This window comes from Enoplosus armatus, chromosome 8 (genome assembly GCF_043641665.1).
Source record: "Enoplosus armatus isolate fEnoArm2 chromosome 8, fEnoArm2.hap1, whole genome shotgun sequence".
NCBI lineage: Eukaryota > Metazoa > Chordata > Actinopteri > Centrarchiformes > Enoplosidae > Enoplosus > Enoplosus armatus.
Genome location: NC_092187.1, coordinates 4,922,058 through 4,941,422, shown reverse-complemented (window position 1 = coordinate 4,941,422; position 19,365 = coordinate 4,922,058). Strand labels below are relative to the sequence as shown.

Below are 19,365 nucleotides of genomic sequence, written 5' to 3'. Positions count from 1 at the left end.
ACATTGTGAAGTTATTAGTACAATATGTCCCACCATTATATGCAGTGATAGACGAGTGGTACACGAAAAGATTTTTGAGCTATGTCCTACAGTCAGTGGTCATCAAAAAGCACCAATATCAATGAAAATCAGTTCAGTGGATTACTGTCATATTTTTCTTCAACAAAATATACCAACGTAAATTAAATCAGTGTTTTATCTGATACTATGATATTAATTAGATTAATGCCAGCCAGTCAAAAGTAGATAGTAAATAAATAGAATGTTAAACTAGACTGTTATACTATATTAAGTATTGGCAGGTCCCCAAGCTTTATGTAAGGGACAGTAAAATGATATTAATGAGACCACACACCCTTATTTGATAACATTTAAGTTCTGTGGCTTAATCAGGCCATTCTTGTTTCATTAGGCAACATTGTATGGATTGAAATATAAGGTGTAAGGAATTTAAATGTCCCATATTGTGCTAATTTCAGCTCTACATTTTATATAGGGATTCTGGGACTCCACTAGAGTAGCTTTGCATGATTCACCGTTCAGAAAAGTCTGTATTTATCTCATTCTGGCCCTTTATGCAGCCCCTCAGTTCACCCTCTGTCTGAAACAAGATGTTTTAGACAAACTGAACGAACTCCAAACACTTGAAGAGTCGTCCTGAGCAGAGCGGTCAAATAACTCAGACAGACTGAGTGGGAGGATGAGTGTGTCCCTGTACTTGGTGGGCGTGCTGTGCCTGGAGCAGATGACCTGCTGGTAGGCGTGGCCGAGTGCGGTGACATCACAACCTTACAGACGTCCTGACGTCTCATTTAAAGGCACCGTTTCTGAATATGGGCTGTGTACATTTCTCCATGGACTGAGCGCAGTATTTTTTACAGCACCTAGACCTGCTTTACAATCAAACAAGAAAAAAAATCCCACCATCTACAGTATGAAGCCTCACAGGTGTTCTCATTTATGTGCCTGATTAAACCTCAAACTGTGTTGGCTGATGTCTCCCCCCACTCTCTAGTTAGTTTTGATGCAAAATGTATCTAATTCAATATCGAAAAATGTAATAAAACATAAAACACACAAGACAGCAAGAGCTTGAAATTACACAAATCCAGATATTACAATAAAGGAACATACAGTAGATCAGAGAGAGAGAGAGAAAATATACAAAAAATAACAAAGAGAAAAAAACATTAGATATTGAATATGTAGAAAATATTTATTCTTAAAAAGTACAAAGATGGCATTTAAAGCAAAAAAAAAATATGGGTAGCAAGCTCTTGTCAAAACATTTAAAACGAAAAAAAGATGAAACTCTTTTTGCTGATCACAGCAAAAGTCAGTGTCCACATGATCCAAGGTCCACACAGGCAGTGAGAGAAGGTCAATAAAATGCCCTTTTGGTACAACTTTGGTTTAACATATAAATGTATTTCTATATTTCCTATTGGAACACTTCCTAAAATTGATTTAGCATACATAAAAATCTCTTTAAATAGGTAGATTTCAACAAAGTAAAACAAACCACTTGGTTTGAGCCACATTTAATAACTGAATGAAATTCTCTAAAAGGAATGGGTAATTCAAATGTGTGTATGAATTGTTCGTATGTGTATAATGACTCGTAACAAAATCATTCAAATAATCAAATCGTAACAAAACAAAAATATGTGATTATTACCTTTTTGATGCCATATGGGAGGAAAAAATAACATATTTTGAACTGTGATATTAGCATTGTTCAACAGTGGGGAACATGTGAACATGACACATCCTCCAAGCTAACAGAGCTTGTTGATAAAATAGAACTTAATAACATTTATTTGGCAAAACGCTTTAAGCACCAGTTTTGTTAGAAATATGTAATGGAATTAAGTTCCAGATAGAAGTAGGATTGGTCACATGGAGTTTGGTGACTTTAACCTGAGCCAGTCATCCAAAATAAGTGGAAACACCTGCAAGGGTGTGCAAGGGTCTTTAAAATATTGCATTATCTGCTTCAACTGAAACACCAGGAATCATAGACCTTTTTTTCACGGAAGACGTTTTGAAAGAAATTTGAAAAATAAAATGAATGATGGCTGAACTCCATTGAGCTGCTTCAGTTTCAGGGTCCTGGTGTTGCGCACGCTGGCTCACCGTCACACTGGCATGGCTTACAGGTGCATCATTAATGTTATTATGAGCACCTGTGCTTTTCCTACAATGGCAAGACACAATGTCGGCTGTGAAAAAGGTGTATTTCTACCCTACTGGCCTATGGAACTCTTCTACCTTCCTCATTTTCATTTTTCCTTTATTTAACAAGGTCTCGTTGAAAATAGAATGTCTTTTTCATGAGACATCTGGCCATGAGGGCAACATAAAAACACATGAACAGACTAAGAGAAAGACGGGCAGCATATTTAAAAGCTTTTTTGCCCACCTCCGTCCTCACTCTGGGTACCGACATCTGTAGGACACCATGAGAATGCAGGGCATATCGGTTTTGATTTCTACACATATATACAGGTAAGGAGGAACCAGTACATGGAGAGATTTGCATATGAAGGTCAATCAGTGGGTACAGTGGAGTATTTTACAAATACCACAGCCAAACTACTTTTGAAAGGTTGGTTACCATAGAAGATAAAACACAACAAGGACATTATAACACACTATTAGATGCCACATTCTTAGTCCTAGGAAAGCTGCTCAGTTATTATAGTGGCCTTTTTTAGGACAATAAAAGGCCAAGAATGTAATGTTATTATAAAAAAAAAAAGATAACAATTTAATAATATCCATTGAGGACTCAGGAAGAATATTAGAGTGGATTAAGTTTTCCCCCGTAGAAAGAGCACGAAGACGAAGCATGCTTTTCAGGGTCATATGATTTTCCAAATTCTTCATCCAACCCAGACTTCAGTCACAAATGCTAATAAAACAAGCAGGCAGTCGCTTATTTACGCATCCAGCAGACACGAAGCAACGTTAGCATTCATTCATGTTTCTGGTATGTTACTCCTCTCCTTTCAGCTCTGTTTTGGTTTCCAGTCTAGTGCTCTCGCTTTTTCATCATGTCTGCTTTTATTTTCTGTCAAAGTTACATTATTCTGTAGTAGCTGACCTTTACTGAATATATAAGAATCACCAAGTAAGTGCAGTCAGGTCAGGAGTTTGAGGCTTTGATGAAGAACTCCCAGTTATCCTACTGAAAAAGTGCAGGAAAGAACTCCAAGGGCAAAGAACAAATCCATTCCTTTCACACTAAAAAAATGTTTTCATTGCAGCAGGGTCATATGGTGACTGAAGATACTGTCCTTCAGCTGGACAGAACAGGCTCAGGTGCGATGTTGGCAAACATCTGTCTACTTGAAATCTTCCTGAACAAGACTCGGCACTAGAGCTGCTGTTCTGCATCACAAACTTACCTCTGACCTATGGTACTTTTTCATTTTAAAGGTATTGAAACACCAAGAGATCATATTTTTTTTTGTCAAGCCAAGAAATGAATTCTTTTATATACAGTATATATATATATATATATTTGCCAAAAAATGACATCATCCCCCAGACACACCAAGAGTTTATTGCCCTCCCATCTCCTCCTCCAGTGTCCCTCTCCCCCACCTGCTGTGTACACACCTCTGTAGATAAAGTGTCTGACCTCCTAGCAGATTTCCTCCCTCCCCTGCGTCTCACCCCTCCCACCACCCCCTCTGCAATGTGTCCAATGTGATGCAGCAGACATCCTCTTTCAACGTACAGGGGGTGCCAGTAGCTGCCTCATTGTCACCATGCAAAGCTTCTCTCTGCTCCTCATCATCTCCATGGAAGTATTACTGTAGGTCCCCCCACTGACACACACACACACACACACACACACACCAGTCATTACTGGTCCTTTCCCTCCTTCTTCCTTCAGTGCAGTACTGTTGCAGAGGAGGCCCTCAGTCTGCTGGGCCTCTCTCTCTCTCTCTCTCTCTCTCTCTCCAGTGAGATGATGATGATGATGTCAGCAGCTGAATTTCTGCAGCCCTATTCATGCAACATCCTGGAAAGTTTGATTCACATTTTGACAGGCCCATTGGAGGCTATTTGCAACATGTGTTGGCTGTCACTTGAGGTCATGGTGAAGAAAATGTGCCACCGAAATCTGCCCAGCTGCCCACAGCAGAGCACTTCATCTGCCCCAAATATGAAAAACAAACAAACAACAAAATGGTGATGACATAGATGTATCTTCCTCAAACATTTTATAAAAAAAATTTTTTACCTCTGTGTGAATTTTATTTTATTTATTTATATAATTTATTACTATTATTACTGTTAGTTTTCGTTATTTTTCTCAAATGTTTGTTTTTATTTCTAGTAAAATACTGGATTCTTTCAACTATTCATGCCTATAAAAACACTTAAAATTCATGAAATACTGGATTTATTCCACATATTCAGGCCTTATAATTCTTAAAGGAATAGTTTAACATCTTGGGAAATACGCTCATTGGGTTTCTTGCAGAGAGTTACAGAAGAAGATCGATCTCATGTCTGTTGCTTTTGAACACAGCCAGACTAGCGGTAGCTTCATATTTCTCATTTAATTTTCAGGAAGAAAGCGAATAAGCAAATTTCCCAAAATGTCGATCTATTCCTTTAAAATAAATGAAATACTGAATACTTTTACCTCGTTGGGCCTCTAAATGTCCTTGACCACACGACACCTAGAACCTGTGGTGAGGTGTCACAAGTGGCTATTGCCTCATTTTTAGGGGTTTAAATGTTTGGGAAGTTTGAATACAGAATTTGCTGAAATATCTTGACTTTTCATGACTTTAATGTTCCTCTCCCTCTTTCCAACTTAAGAGGGTGCAAGTGGTCACTCCAACCTGACTGTTCCTCTCTGTACTGACCCTCAACCCTGACCCCGTCCGGGTCTCTGTCACAACTGGATGTTGCCACTGTGCACTCATGTACTGTCTTTCTTTTCGTTATCTCGCTCTTCTCCCTCTCTAAAACATTCAATTTCATCATATTCTCTCCATGAATCATTTGCACTGTGTGTGTGTGTGTGTGTGTGTGTAGCAAGGCCGTTCTAACTGCAGGAGGCGCTAGTAGTGGGATGCAATCATCTCTCTCTGCCCCCCCCTCTCTCCAGTCCCCCCTCTCAATCCTCCCCCTCTGCTGTGTCTGTGCCTCCCCCCTCAGCCACCCACTTGCCCCCCTCCTCTCCACCACCCAGCACTGCAGAAGAGGCCTCTTGTCTCCCCCGCAGTCTGCAAGGCCTTTCTTTAGCCTCCCCCCACACCACCACCACCACCACCTCCACCTCCTCCTCCTCTCCTCCTCCCCACCCCACCACCCCCTCCCTCTCCTGTCTCTGTGCTGGTGTTATTGTCCTGGTTTGTGCGGCACCCTGATCAGGATGACCTCTAGCGACATGCAATATTCAGAGGATGTGAAGTACATGATGACATTTTGCACCCTCAACATCAGAAGCGTCACTTCCATTGGCACACACACACACACACACACTCAAATTTCTTATAATCTATAATCCCCCCCACCATGCTAAAAGGAATCTCACACCGGCTCCTGCCAGTTTCCTACAGGGGGCGCTATCAGCATCTCCACCACAGCCGTTACATTACAAACTACCCCCTCCACATGTCCCCTCTCCTCTGTTCCTCACCCCACCTCCTCTAATCTGCCTCCCTTTCTTTCCTCCTGTCCTTCCCTCTCCTCCCTCTCTCACGTCCTGATCATCACCGCTCAGGTGGATGCAGGCTGCAGGTCAGGTGAGGGCAAATGTTAAACTGACCTGTGGCCAGTTCAACCAATTAGCCTCCCTCCTGTTAAGTACAAGAGCTGTTTTGTCTCAACCTCTTTGTGTCTGACAGCACACACACACCAGGGCCCAGGGCTGTCTCTCTCCTCCAGCTACAGGGGGCGCCAGTCTCTACACCATCCCCTCCCCTGCCCTCCCCCCACTGCTCCTCTCTCTACCCCTTCCTCTCCCCTCTTTCTGTCTCTCCTCCTCCTCTCCTCCTTTTCCCTTCCCCCTACACCCCTCCTCCTCCATCTGCCCCTACCACTTCCTCCCCTCCTTCTACCTTGCCACTCTCTCCTCTCTTCTCCCCCTCTTTGCTTCTCCTCCCTCGCGCTCCGGTTCCTCTCTGACCCCCCCCCCAACTCCTTTCCCCACCCCTTGCCTTCCCTTCGTCTCCCCCCTCTCTCTCGCCTCCCTTCCCTTCCCCCTTTGAAAGGCTGTTAAGCGCTCCTTCTGCACACAGCACTGCAGATGAGGCCTCCGCCTCCCCCACAGTCTGCCAGGCCTCGCTCTCTCCCTCTCTCTCTCCTTCAGCCTCCCCCACCACTCCTTCCCTCCCTCCCTCCATCCTTCCCTTCCTCCCTCTCTCTCGCTCCTTACAACAGCATAGCAACACTGACTAGCCAGCCAGGGAGAGTCTTTCCTCTCTCTCTCTCTCTCTCTCTCTCTCTCCCTCTTGCACTGGGGTAATTTCCCTCCATTTTAGATTCCTCATCCCAGGGCGGCAAAGGATGGGATTTTAATGAAATACTTTACTTGGAGGTAAAAATATATATAGTGAGTGTACGTGTCTGATCAGACTCAATTTACCTGCGTTGGTAGAACAGAGTGACTCACTAGATGTAACTCAGATCTGATTGATCCCTACTCTAGGAAAGTACCTTTCATCCAATGGTGAACCTCGGCTTAATAAGGGTTAATAATCTAATAATTCTATTTCTACCTAACTAATGCTTCTCCACATCTGATCATTGGTATCACGCAGACAGGTATCGTAGCCCTCTGACAAACACATCGTGTATTCTGTTTCATGTTTTCTTATACGCCTCATTGTGCACCTGAAACAATTCATAACCCCAACACAGGAGTCAAATCTTTGTCAATTATTTCACAAATATTCAGTTATTATGATGATGTAACCGTCTCCTTCACCTGTAATTTCTATGGTCTAAAACATGCTGATGAGGCTTCGTCTAGCAGTGAAATCATCACTCTACACAGATAATGCCAGTAAACCCTCACTCTCCATTACACCAGAGATATGATACTGCTCTGATCTTGTAAGGCTAAATTGGTGGGCAATGTCATTTTGGTTACCAAGCAGTGTTGGATATTCTTTGAACTATTTATGGCTACTCAAAGACAACTCCTGCGTCTTAACTTTACAGCTTTACTGTGATGGATCATGGTGCACATCATTTATGTTGGTATGGAAGGAGAATGTATATAATATCTTTTAGAATATAATAAAATCCCATCCTGGGTAGATATTCCCCACTGTATTCTCCAATTACTAAGCAATGTAAAATCTCATTAAGATGTGCTGATGGATATGAATATGTCAAGATACTTCAGACCTGATTGGTAAATCAAATATTCAATTAGCTCATTTTAACTGTTCCTTCAGTGAGATTTGATTAACGTAGGGGTGAAAAGATCATTTTCCCACCTAGAGACTGCATGCATAAGTTTCTTTCACAACAAATGAGAATACCATCCCACCTTGAGGTCACTAGACTCCGTCGGTAAATGACTGTAACCTACGACGACGTTACATTAAAAAAATGCGGAAAAACAGAAAGCCACGAGACTGGTATCTTTTGTGGCACCGTATGTAAGTGTACAAGATCCATTTTTCCAGGCTGCTGGCCTGGATTTGGTGTCTGCATTGTTAAGCTAATTGTTGGAAGACAAAAATGACATCTGCAGGGAACCTGCAACAATAGAACTCATATTATTCATACTGGCTTATTCACCTTGGTAGCTAATAAAAACTTGCGTGCTTTTGTGCCAACCACCACCCCACCCCACCCCACCCCACCCCTACAGAAAACACACTGATTTGCAGTTTTTTCTAGTTGAGCAATATGTTTTAACAGTGAGCAATGTTTTGCTATGAAGATATTTGTTGACATTTGGTTGGTGGTTTGGAGACAAAACCTACAAAACCGTTTTGGCTTGTGACCTCTACAAATTGTCAGTATGGAAAGGACATTTAGAGGCTTGAAGAGAGGAAACAATTAATATTTCACAAAATAAACAATTTTCTGTAACAGAGACTTTCTATATCTCTTTAATTATCTGGTGACCTTTCAGATTTATCTTGGGATTGCTCAGGAGTCCTGACTCCCGGGTTGCATTTTACAACATTAACCTTCAGCCTCCACAGAGAAGTACTCTATAGCCCCTTTACAACCAAAAACAGGGCACTTCATTCACTGCTATACTAGTTAACTAGTATGAACACTTTGTAACAGGATGTTTAATCACTAGTCTATAAAACGTTTTGCTAAACTTACTTGGAGTTTTGAATGTGACACTGTTTTAGTGTGAAGTTTTAAGAAGCAAGTTGAAGTTTAGACAATTGCAGACAAAAGCAGATTTACATTGCTCATAATCTAAAAGAAGTAGACACACTCAAAGCTTTTCTAACTATTGCTGTGCATCAACAAGCACCAAGAATCACTTTTGTGTACAACCCCTCTGTTCCTTACACCAAACAAAAAAACTGGCATGCCCATTACTTCAGTGAGAAGCACAATTACAGCACTTTATTGTTCATAAATGCTTAAGTGAAAAATGAAAACATAAAACAAATACGCACAATTCAAGGAACACATATTGAACACAACTGTCTTTTTTGAAAGAAGAAGAAGAAAAAAAAAAAAAGAGCTTTCACTTTTGTGGATGTCAGTATGGTGGTTACTGTCCAGTCTTGTGGGGAAAAGAAACATCAAGTTAAAATCGTGAAAAGATAAAGCAAGTACGGTACAGTCAAGGCTAATGAGCATAAGGCTGCAAAAAGATGATGAAATGCTCCTTTATACTGCAAGAGAATGAGAATAGCTCAGCACCACTATTCTTTCAGAAAAGAAATCATAAAAAAAAGGGATAAAAATAAAAAAATAAAATCTAATCAAGGTAAAAGCAAAAACAAATCAATTCTGTTATTTCATTTATATATAGATATATTATTTTGCAAAAAAACTAGGTTTTTGTTAAAAAATAAACTTAAAAATACGAGAAAATACCAGCCACCAAAGCGACACCTATCGTTAAGCATACCAATGTAGAACATATGAGGCTACCTTACACACAGGTAATAGCAAATATTTAAGGGTACATGTACGGCAACATCTGTCCAAACATGTCTAAAAGACTGTACAAATTTACACGACCCATCTCAGTATAACTACATGAAAAATGATGGATTATCTGGTCAGCTTAAAAGCTTTACCTCACAACAACTCAATATTTTAAGCCACATTTACAAGTTCAGTGGCTAAATCAACATTAATAACGCCTCATCTCATTGTAATAAAGTATATAGAAGGCAAAAAACTTTTTCTATTCGTTTGGTGTAACTTCACTGTCTTTGTTTACAAATCAATCCTAGCTGCGCTTTGAGTCCTGCCTTTGAATGTCACTGGATGGCTTGTTTTGAGTTTTCACTCAAGTAGTTTTCTCATCACTCCCTTCTTCACAGATACCCACTGTAACTGGGCAGTGTCCTTCAGTTCAGGCGAGGCAGATTTGTTGGCGTGGATCAAATCTAAAGTGTCTAAAGTCTCTGACTGTGTGAGTCTTTTTGATTTTATCAGTCAGACCTGCTGTTTGCCCAGCTGGGCCCCGTCTCTCCCGCTTCTTGCGGATGATGGTACAAACTTGGGAATAATGATGGGAAGAGCGTCTCTTCCTTTAGCAGCCTGTCTTCCTGAGCCCTCTGTGGGCCCGAAACCGTTCTCTACATGTTCCCCTTCTTCCTCATCGTCTTCATCATCTTCGTCGTCCTCATCATCGTCGTCCTCATCGTCGTCTGACATATCATCTAGATCGGAAACAATCTTGGCCCCTGTCCTTGGCTCCATTCTCTCCTTAGCTCCAGTAAGCCCTTTGTTACCATAGAGATGTACCTCACCTTCTCGTTCTTCGTTATCCTTCTGCTGCTCCTCCTCATCACTGTCGGAGTCTATGGCAATGGGCTCGGAAAGGTCTAGAGGCATTTTCTGTGGTATGGTGCTGTTGATTGTCTTGGTTTGGTCTCTGCTGGCACTGTTGGGTTTGGGGGTAGATGGCGTTGCTTTAGTACCTTCCACAGTCCCAGTTGGCTTTCCCTTTCGTGGCAGGGCTACACCACCATTAGCAGCTACAAGCTCCTTGTGTCTCCGCAGAGCCTGCTCTGACACCCCCATATGCATCCTAGATGTCCGCCTCTTACTATGTCTGCCCTCGTACACGCCATCCTGGACGAACGCCAGCTCGTGATTCACTTTGCTCAGCTCGTGCATACTGAACCCGAGCAACACGCTGGCATTCTGGGTTTCGCATTCCTGCACGCATTTCCTCCTTCTGTTGACAAAGTGGCTGGAGATGTCCGACTTCCACAGCCACAGGCTGGCTGCGAGCTTCTCCACCTCCCGTCGCGTGGGATACGGCGCTCGACTGAAATACTGCGTTAGAAATGACTTCCTGGATTCGTACGACTCGTTTTCGTGTCCTTTGGGGTCAAGAGCCAGAACTACAGGTTCATCAGGATTTTCTACAAATGTAGATGGACCGTTGCTATCCCGTGGGTGGGCCCTTTCCCCAGGGGGTCCCGGCCTCCTTCGTTTTGGTGCACTAGTGTCAGAGCTATCAAAGCTGGCCCGTTTGAGAACACTACTCTGGGCCGGGCTGACCCGAGAAGAATGAGTTGCCCGACTGTCTTGTCCATTCTGGGATTTCCCTACACCTCGACAGTGCACTAAGTGTAGAGTGATGGTGGAAGCAGTCATGTTACTAGTATAAACCCCCAAGCAGTGAATACACTTGTAGGTCAGTTTCTTTTCTACAGGGTGGACTGTCTGAATCACCTGGTGCCTCTCTCTCAGGTGGTGGGCCAGTGAGTCTGAGATTGGGCCCTTGAGGATAGAGAAGCAAAGAGGACACAGTGTCTTGCCTACATCCCTCTTGTAGGGCACAGATGCCTGTGGGGCACTCTTGGTTGGTGCACTGTCAGCAGCCCCTGAAGGTGTTTTGGGTGGGTGCTGCGGCATTAACCTCTTGCCTGATATTAGGGAGGCAGACAAGGCTGATGACACAGCGGTGTTGTTGTTTTGAGCGTGAAAAGCCACCGACTCCTCTGGGGCGTCTCTCATGTTGTAGGTAGTGACAATCAACTGAACATTCTTGGGATTGCCCTGCTGCAGAGTGAGGTCAAAGGTCAAAGGAGAATCTGTGCGTGGGCCAACACTCTCATCTGGGTGCGACAGCCGCATGTGGGCCACCATCTTCTCAACATCATTGAAGGTTGCACGGCAGTGTGGGCAAGACAGACCATGGATCAACATGTGGTTTAACAATGTGTCACTGGGGAGATAGCGGTTGCAGTAGAGACACTTGCTGGTGAAGTTGTGGATCTTCATGATGTAGTTGGCTACGGCAGGCACCTTCTCCGCTTTGTGCTCTTTCTCAAAATGAGAACTGTACACGTTCTCTGGGAAGAGCTCATTGCAGATAGTGCAGATTTTCCACTTCTGTGTGTAGGATGTGCCGAGGACTGAGGAGCCACTTTTCTTGGCTGTGACAGAGGCTACAGTAGTAGCTGCCGCCTGAACACGTGAACCCAGAGAGTTGGATTTGAGTGAGGAAGAAGCACTGACCACAACTGGACTCCGCAGGCTGCCACCAGATATAAGCTGCTTTGCTGCATGAGACTGCTGGGGCACAGAAACCTGGGCATTTCCTGGTAAAGTAACCCTCACCTGCTGGCTGCCGATAGAGAACGACTGGGTGGTTCCAGCCTTTAATCTTACTGCATCATGTTTCAACCCAGACAGAAGACTTGAGTTGAAGCCTGTCTTTGATGCGATGACAACTCGACCCAGCTGCTGTGAGCCAGGAGACCTGGTAGTGGCCATTACAGCACCTTTGGGGCCCATTCCAATGATGGTCTTGTCTCCTTGGGTTTTGGGGGGGATCATGATGATGGGTTTGGGACGGGGGACTATCACACTGGTGTGCCCAATCATGGCCGTCACCTGGTAGCCAATCCTCTCGTGGTCCTCAATGACATGTTGAACAAGTGCCTCATAGGTCCTTGGAACAAACAGACACTTCTTGCAGTGAATCTGGTTACTGTTAACATTGTTTGTGTTATTACCTTCTGTATTCCCTGTGGCACCTGCTGTGCCACCATTTTGAGAACTTGTCTTCTCTCCTGGTTTCACAATATAGGGCTGGGCCACTTGCTGGAAGTGTTCCCGGTAGATGTGCTTTCGCACTACATTGTACAAAGGGTCCCTGTAGGTGCACTTCTTGCAGTAGTACACCGCCTGTTCCACACTGTCCCCGGTCCTCTTCAGCACCCCGTCCTTCATCATGATCCCACCCACTCCCGCCACCATCCCACCGGGGCCCTGCCGCACAGTGTTGTTTGGCATGTGGAAAAGTTTGATGTGCGTTTCCAGAGTCTTTTTGTTACCATTGTAAGTGCAGTAAGGGCAGTTGAGCAGAATGTTGTTCTCAAAGTCCTCGCTGTGGACATTGCGGAAGTGGCTCTTGTATGCAGAGAAGTACTTGGATGAAAAGAGGCAGCCGGAGCAGCAGAAAGGCTTTGATCTGTAGTCCTGGAGAGACAGAGGTGGGAAAAAGGCTTAGACTTTGCAAGATCTTTGTCTCAGAGAATTAAAACTATTTTATTTCACCTTTTTTTGTGGTGTGAACAAAACTAATAATTCAAAACAATAGATTAAAATAGCAGTGTTGCAAAAAACTGGATATTTATGTGAGAATGTGTATAATGTGTGTCACACACCTGGACTTTGGTATGTGATGGTTCCCACATGCACACATCTTCCCAGGTAGTGTGCTTTATATACACCTCTGGAGGAGTGAAGTCTTTATAGTCCTAAACAACAAGGAAATTAAGATTAATACTTGATGATGAAACAAAGGCACAATAAAAATCAATATTTTCACCTATTTCCCTATATACTCTTATTGTATAAAAATAACATATAGATTCTGGCTCATACTTCTCATGTCTAAATGAATGGCAATTCAATTTTTACCAAGACCTGTCAAACATTAGGAACCATGACATAATTCAGATAGTCCCCTTCAAGTCTAAAACCCCATCTAAACCCACCAAATGTGTATAATTCTTCATGTTTGTGCCTCGGCCTCTATGAAATTCAGACAAGTGGATGCTGAATTATGTATTAAGTCTTTGGTTTCTGCTTTTAAGCCAGAGGAGCATCTTTCTCCTATATTAAGTGAGTGTCAATGAGGGTAATCACATTATATTGTATGCGTTATATTATACAAGTCCAGTTCATAGATTCCTATCATCATACATTCTTTACATTTACGCAGCAGTGCCATGCACCCTACTGCTGAACCCTTGCTTCCCGCAGCGAGCCAAATGGAAGAGCAATCTCAACTCCTAAACTGACCTTATTAATCAAACCAAAACAAATGTACCATATTTATACCAATTCTACGTGTATCCAAACAAGAACCATTCTTAACCCTCAGCAAGAGATGAAAATGAAAATGCTGAGAATATGAATTTGAACACAAAAGGTAAAGTAGAATGAGCGGTCATCATTATGAAAAGTCTGGGCACCCTCACCTCTAGGTGATCTCTACAGAACTCCAAGCCGATGTCTCCCAGGACCCTCTTGACATTTTTCCTCGCTTTCCGCAGACTGCCCAGGTTATTGACAGGGAGCTGGAACATTCTGCCCACCTGAATAGAAAAGACACATACGGCATGTTTTCAACAGGTGTAGGGTAGAACTTGGAGGGGTGTCTGCTTACGAAACCCCAAAATGTTTGTTATGGCTTTATTCAGACATGACATGAAAACTAGATGTCACATTTGTAGCAAAAGTCATGTGAATAAAAGTGATACAGTTGTTCCCCAATAGATTATCAAGTGCACCCTCTTAGCAGGGATTCAGACTTAAAACAGCCCTATGTTAAAACAGCACATGGGGCTGCATTGTTGGGGCCATGTTGTTTTGGGTACCACTGAGACAATGAAAAATAAAGTCCAGTTTGAGTAACAGTTTAGTACATTTAAAAGTACTAAACTACAGCACAAAGGTTTGTAATACTCAGGTTTTTACAGCTCTGTAAGGTTATCATGGCGACAACTATTACTATACCTTTTGCCCTGACAATCGCGTGGTAAACAGTGTATGTGATTGGACAACACTGTGCGTTGCCGGTTAAAGTTGCAGCAAAAGCCACATTCAACCTTTTTGCCGTATGACCCTGCGTTGTTTTACCGGAGCCCTCTGCGTTGGTACTGGCTGACACTGACGGCATGACAGTTAGCCAGCATGCAACACCAGGACCCTGAACCAACTAAATTGCTCAATTTAGCTGGTTCAGCTAAAACAAAAACCACGATAACAAACCAAATTTTTGCCTCGTGCACAAGGACGCACATGCTCATGGTTGATGCCATACACATTCCTGCCAGTGGTTTCACACTATTCCACTGATTGACAGGTGGTGGTGACTGCTAGTTTGTAAACATGGATGTAAGAAATGCACTAAAGTACTAAAGCAATGTTTCCCACACATAGGCTCTATTTGGGCGGCCAGCCCAGATAGATAAAATCCAAATACCATTTTTTTTTAATCAAAACGCCCAATTGTCATCTCATAATGCACACAGACCAGCGGCCCTTCAGCCCTGCGGAACAAAAATTCTAGAGTGCGAGTTTCACCTGGGACGTTTTGGCAGCGCACCAGTTGTTGTCTGTCAGTTGTAGCAACTGTTTTCCTGTTAGTTACAGCGAAAATGGACAACGATTAGTGCCAGACTGTACGCCAACAGCTTTTTTTTCTTGACAATATGTCAGTATTTGAGCGCACTAACTTTTACAGGAAGAATTATGACCACTAAGCCACTGTTGAATGTTTACATTTTTCAACATAAATGACATGGCATTTTATTGTTTTTCCCGCTGTACCAAAAACATAACAAATCGTGACCCCAAAACCGAGGTACAGACTGAACCGTGAATTACTAGCGGTGTACCCTAGTATTGGATACCTAAAAAAAGAATGCCGTGTCATATTTAATGTTATACATCTTTTTTTTACTTATAAGGGCAGTTAGACTGGTTAGATAGTAATGTTAGCCTCGACACTGAACTGAACAGTCAGTGCAAAATGATGTATTGATAAGTTAGCTAGCTAACATAACAGCTAACTAACGTTAAGTCTCTCGGAGTTATTCATAAACCTTTGTTTGACTGGTTTACTACTGAACCCACCCACCACCACAAGTCAATTCTCTGCCTGACCTCAATCAAAGTTTTGATTTGACCTGGGAAAACCTCACTTAGCTGTCTGGAATAGAAGGGTCGCTAACACAAAAGACAGACCCGCTGGTTCCATGCAAAATACAGCTGAACCACCATCCACCCATTCATTATGTTATTATCACCAACAATAAGTTCAGCATTAGTAAAGGCACCTTATGCCTAAGGAAGTAAGGGATGTCTTATTCAGTGGTTGAATGTCTCTATTCAAATCAGAGCCCCATATAGTGAGGTCAAAGGTCACTGATGCATGATGACATAAAAGCAGCACAGTGACAACAAACAGCAGAGTCCCAAACAGAGTCCCAAACAATCCCTGTGAACACCTCAGCTTATTTCTCTTCTAGAAAACACAAAACAGAGAGGGGGAACTGTGTGTGTGTTTCCACCAACTGGCCTAGTGAAGAGCCTAGACAACCAGAGACATTTCTGTCGATCCGCATGTCTGTCTCACTGTCTTGCCGGCCTGCTGTCTGTCTGTCTCCCATTCAGAAGTGCAAGTGCTAGAGTGAGTGAAAGAGACACACACCCTTGCCCACTTCCCCTGTCTGTCTCTCTTTCCTGCTTCCTCCCATTACTTGTAGATGGCGCTAGAGAGGAGCTCCATTATGTAAGCCTCCCTATACTCTGCCTGCCCCCCTTTTCTCCCTGCCTCGCAATACCATCACAGAATGGCGCCTCCTATTGAGCCAGCAGCAGCCTCTACAATATGTCTGCAGTGGAGGGGGAGGGGAGAGGAGGGAGGGGAGGGGAGGGAGGAGAGGAGGGAGGGTTGTTGGAAGGGAGGAAGGGGAGGGACAGAAGGAGCTAGAGAGATCAGCGAAGGGGGAGGGTGAGTGTGAGAGAGGATGAGGTTGGGGGGTGAGGGAGCTGGGAGGAAGAGGAGGGAGAGAGAGGGGAGGGGAGCGAGTGAGCGAGGGTGAGGGGAGAGATGAGAGGAAAGGAGAGAGGACAGAGAGTGAGCGCCGGAAGTGGAGGGGGGAGGGGAGGGGGTGGGGAGGCAGGGAGGTCGGACAGTCAGGCTCAGAGGAGAAGGAAGGGAGGGAGGGTGAGGGAAGGAGGGGAAGAGGCTGAGGGGGGAGAGAGAAAATGGAAGAGGGTGAGAGAAAGAGGGGGCGATGGATAGGCTCAGAGGGGAGGGGGGTGGGAGGAAGAAACGGAGAGAGAAAAAAAAAAAGCCAAGGAGAGGCTGAGTAGGAGGGAAGGGAGGGAGAGAAGGAAGAGGAGAGGTGATAGGAGGCTGCTCTGCTGAGGGCTGCTGGCAGAAAACAGGTTTCCCCCTTCTACTGTGTGATAAAAAGCAAAAGACAAGGAGGCCTACAAACCTTCAACCACACATTTCCTCACGCTCACTCAGTCCTCCACCTGGACATGATAACCTATGTTCTGGTTGCCGTTTCCACTTCTCCTTCAGTGTGTAGATGTTTACTGAGGGGACAAGCTCCTGGTGACATCCACATTCACAACAACACAAATAAAAGTTTGGGATGCCTAAAATGCACCGGGGGTCAGTTGTGTCAATAGGCTCAACACCCGTCCGTAACCCTTAGCAATAAAGGTCGAGGGGCTGTCTGTATATGAGGCTGTGTGTGTGTGCGGGGTTGATGGTCATGATCATAATCTGACACTTGACTCCTGACCAAGTGACAGCCCTCCTCCCCCTGGATCAAACACGAGGTCGGAGTGCATCACAAGCCCGGCGTCGCCTGGCTGAACTCTGATCACCTGTGAGGGTTTGCTTCAAAAAGGGAAAAGTTGCATCGTTTGACAAACGGTTATATGAATTCTGCCACAATCCATCTGTCGTTGTGAATATGGATCGTGCGCCCCCAAGACTAAACTCTCTGTACAGTAACGTGAATGTAGCTGCACTTTCAATATTCACAGCATTTCTCGCATCAAAAACGTCAATTCGTGGTAGCTTTAGCTGTCCACATAACAACCGAACCGCGCGTTGTAGTAACGGTAACGGTAACGGTGACAGCGAGTCTAATCTCTGATCAACATCTGGCAGTATCCAGATCGATAGCTTTGGCAGGGAGCTGCTGCCACTGACAAAGAATGGGGACACACCGCGCTAAGTTAGCATGCTAAGCTAGCCAACTCGCACCAACAACATGGGCTGTTCACAAACTAATGCTGCCATTTCTGTCCTCAATTTCCAACAAAGGATGTTCGCCAGCATTTTACCGGGACAAACAAACCTACCGGAGAAGTCATTCAACTTGAGGTTACACAGACCTCCCCCTCCCCGACTTATAGAAACAAAACGTTACAGCCAAGTTACCTTAGCAGTAACGTTACGTTCACCACCACCCATCGCATCCCCGCAGGTAGCCAAGGCTAACTATCCCGCTTTGACGGTTTTCCCCAACATTATGACAGACAAGTTTACCTGCTTTCAAGTCCAGTGCTCCCGTCTGAGTGAAATGTGTCACCTCAGGATGACTGAGGCGATGTAAGTTATAGACACTTTCACTTTTTTCCAGATATGTCGGTAATATCCTTTCAGGTGACAACTAGCTTTGTGGGGTAACGTTAGATCCTGCCCCCCGTCCGTCGGTCTACCTTCCAGACCCGACTCTCCCTCGCCGACAAGGGCTATCCTCTTCCCTCTGGTCGGCAAACGGGAACAGAAAGCCTCCGAGCCTCATTAGACAATTAAAACCTCCATTCCGTGGAGTGATGAGGGCGGACACATGTCCTATTGTTGGGAACAACTACCGGCGTACCCACTCTGTCAAATAAATTGCCTAAAGTCTGTTTATGCTTGCCTGGCAGCCGATAACGCTTTGCCCATTCTGCTCTGTGACAGACAATACACATCCAGCCTAGAAACTGCCCTATCCAAAATGGCGCAAATAAAAGGGGCGGAAGTGACATCTACTTGATTAGCATAAATAATCTCATTGTGAGATCCTCGCGAGCCCGGCTCATTAAAACTCTTGATTGGTTTGTCAATCAATTTGGCCAATTAAGCAAACGTCTCTTCAAAAAATACCCACCTCGTCCCTCAGAAACTGCGGCGGGCCTTAGGTTTCTGTGTCCGAGCCTGTGGGGTAAACAACCCGGCGCAGTAGTTGCGGGATCTGGCCGACAGCGGGCGTCCTTCTGGTGTGGGTCTCTCCGATGTAGGCGCATGCGCGGTTTGGCAGCATCTGGCGCCCCCCCCCTTGCGGAGAGTCGGATGTACACAGTGCCTCAGCACTCAGCTGGAGTGGTATCAACGGTTGGGCCAACGGTAGGTGGCGCTGTACTATGCTGTGTTAGTAACTGCCCAATTCTACAAAACCGACCGGGACTACTTTCCTGCACGGTGCCTGGTGAAGGGCAGCCCCAAGAACAGTACCGTATGTCTGCACTTAATTCAGTGTGACACTGCATTTAAATGGTTAAAGTGATGGTAAAAGTTCTCCATCAGCTGGGGTTAATTCTTGCCTCCAATCATCATCTTCACTCATCAAAGTGTCATTTGTTTTGTAATGCTACTGACTCTGGGTCTGCTGTGTGTTAATTGAGGAATGTGTAACATATAACTTGATTTTGAGACAGGGCCCCTCTTCAAGACAGAGCCTCAAGATAACATAATAAAGCAGGACCCACCTTGAAGCGTCAGGTGGTGCTACCAAGGTGCATATTCCCAAACAAACCTTCAAATGAATAAACCAGTACAAAACACAATAAGTCTGGAGCTCTCAGGGCCCCTGGAGGTCTGGGTTGTTGCCCGCTTGCTAATCCAGCCTTGCACATGGCACTTTCATTGATGTAGGGAGAAAAGTGGGATGTTAAGTGTGACCCCTGGATGACATGACAAGACGGTACCTGTTGACTACTACTGCCTCAGCACACAGTATACCACACCACGTGCTGGGGAAGACCATGAGATGTGGTTGAAAGGCCCAAAAGAAGCTAGTAAGAGGACTTTGAGTTACATTTTATTTCTGTCAAACTGCTGTTTCCAAGGTCAGGAATGGTTTTTCGTGTTCAACTAAACATCTTCCTCGATAGATATCAAGA

At 44.3% G+C, this 19,365-nt stretch overlaps 1 protein-coding gene across 1 annotated transcript; it reads right to left on the bottom strand.

Annotated features, from left to right (window-relative positions):
* Positions 1–9,627: 9,627 nt before the first annotated feature.
* On the bottom strand, positions 9,628–13,748 carry adnpb (activity-dependent neuroprotector homeobox b). The gene is made up of 3 exons (XM_070910805.1): positions 13,641–13,748; positions 12,822–12,914; positions 9,628–12,633 (listed from the first exon to the last, which is right to left on the bottom strand). Exons 1-3 carry the CDS (start codon positions 13,746–13,748, stop codon positions 9,628–9,630), a joined length of 3,207 nt encoding a protein of 1,068 aa, XP_070766906.1.
* Between the last annotated feature and the right edge of the window lie 5,617 nt (positions 13,749–19,365).

Excerpts from the sequence above, each read along its gene's own strand:
- adnpb (XM_070910805.1), bottom strand. The coding sequence starts at position 13,748 with ATGTTCCAGCTCCCTGTCAATAACCTGGGCAGTCTGCGGAAAGCGAGG. Across the intron at positions 12,915-13,640 it reads TCTGTAGAGATCACCTAGAG|GACTATAAAGACTTCACTCC; the intron begins GTGAGGGTGCCC and ends CTTGTTGTTTAG. Across the intron at positions 12,634-12,821 it reads CATCACATACCAAAGTCCAG|GACTACAGATCAAAGCCTTT; the intron begins GTGTGTGACACA and ends CTGTCTCTCCAG.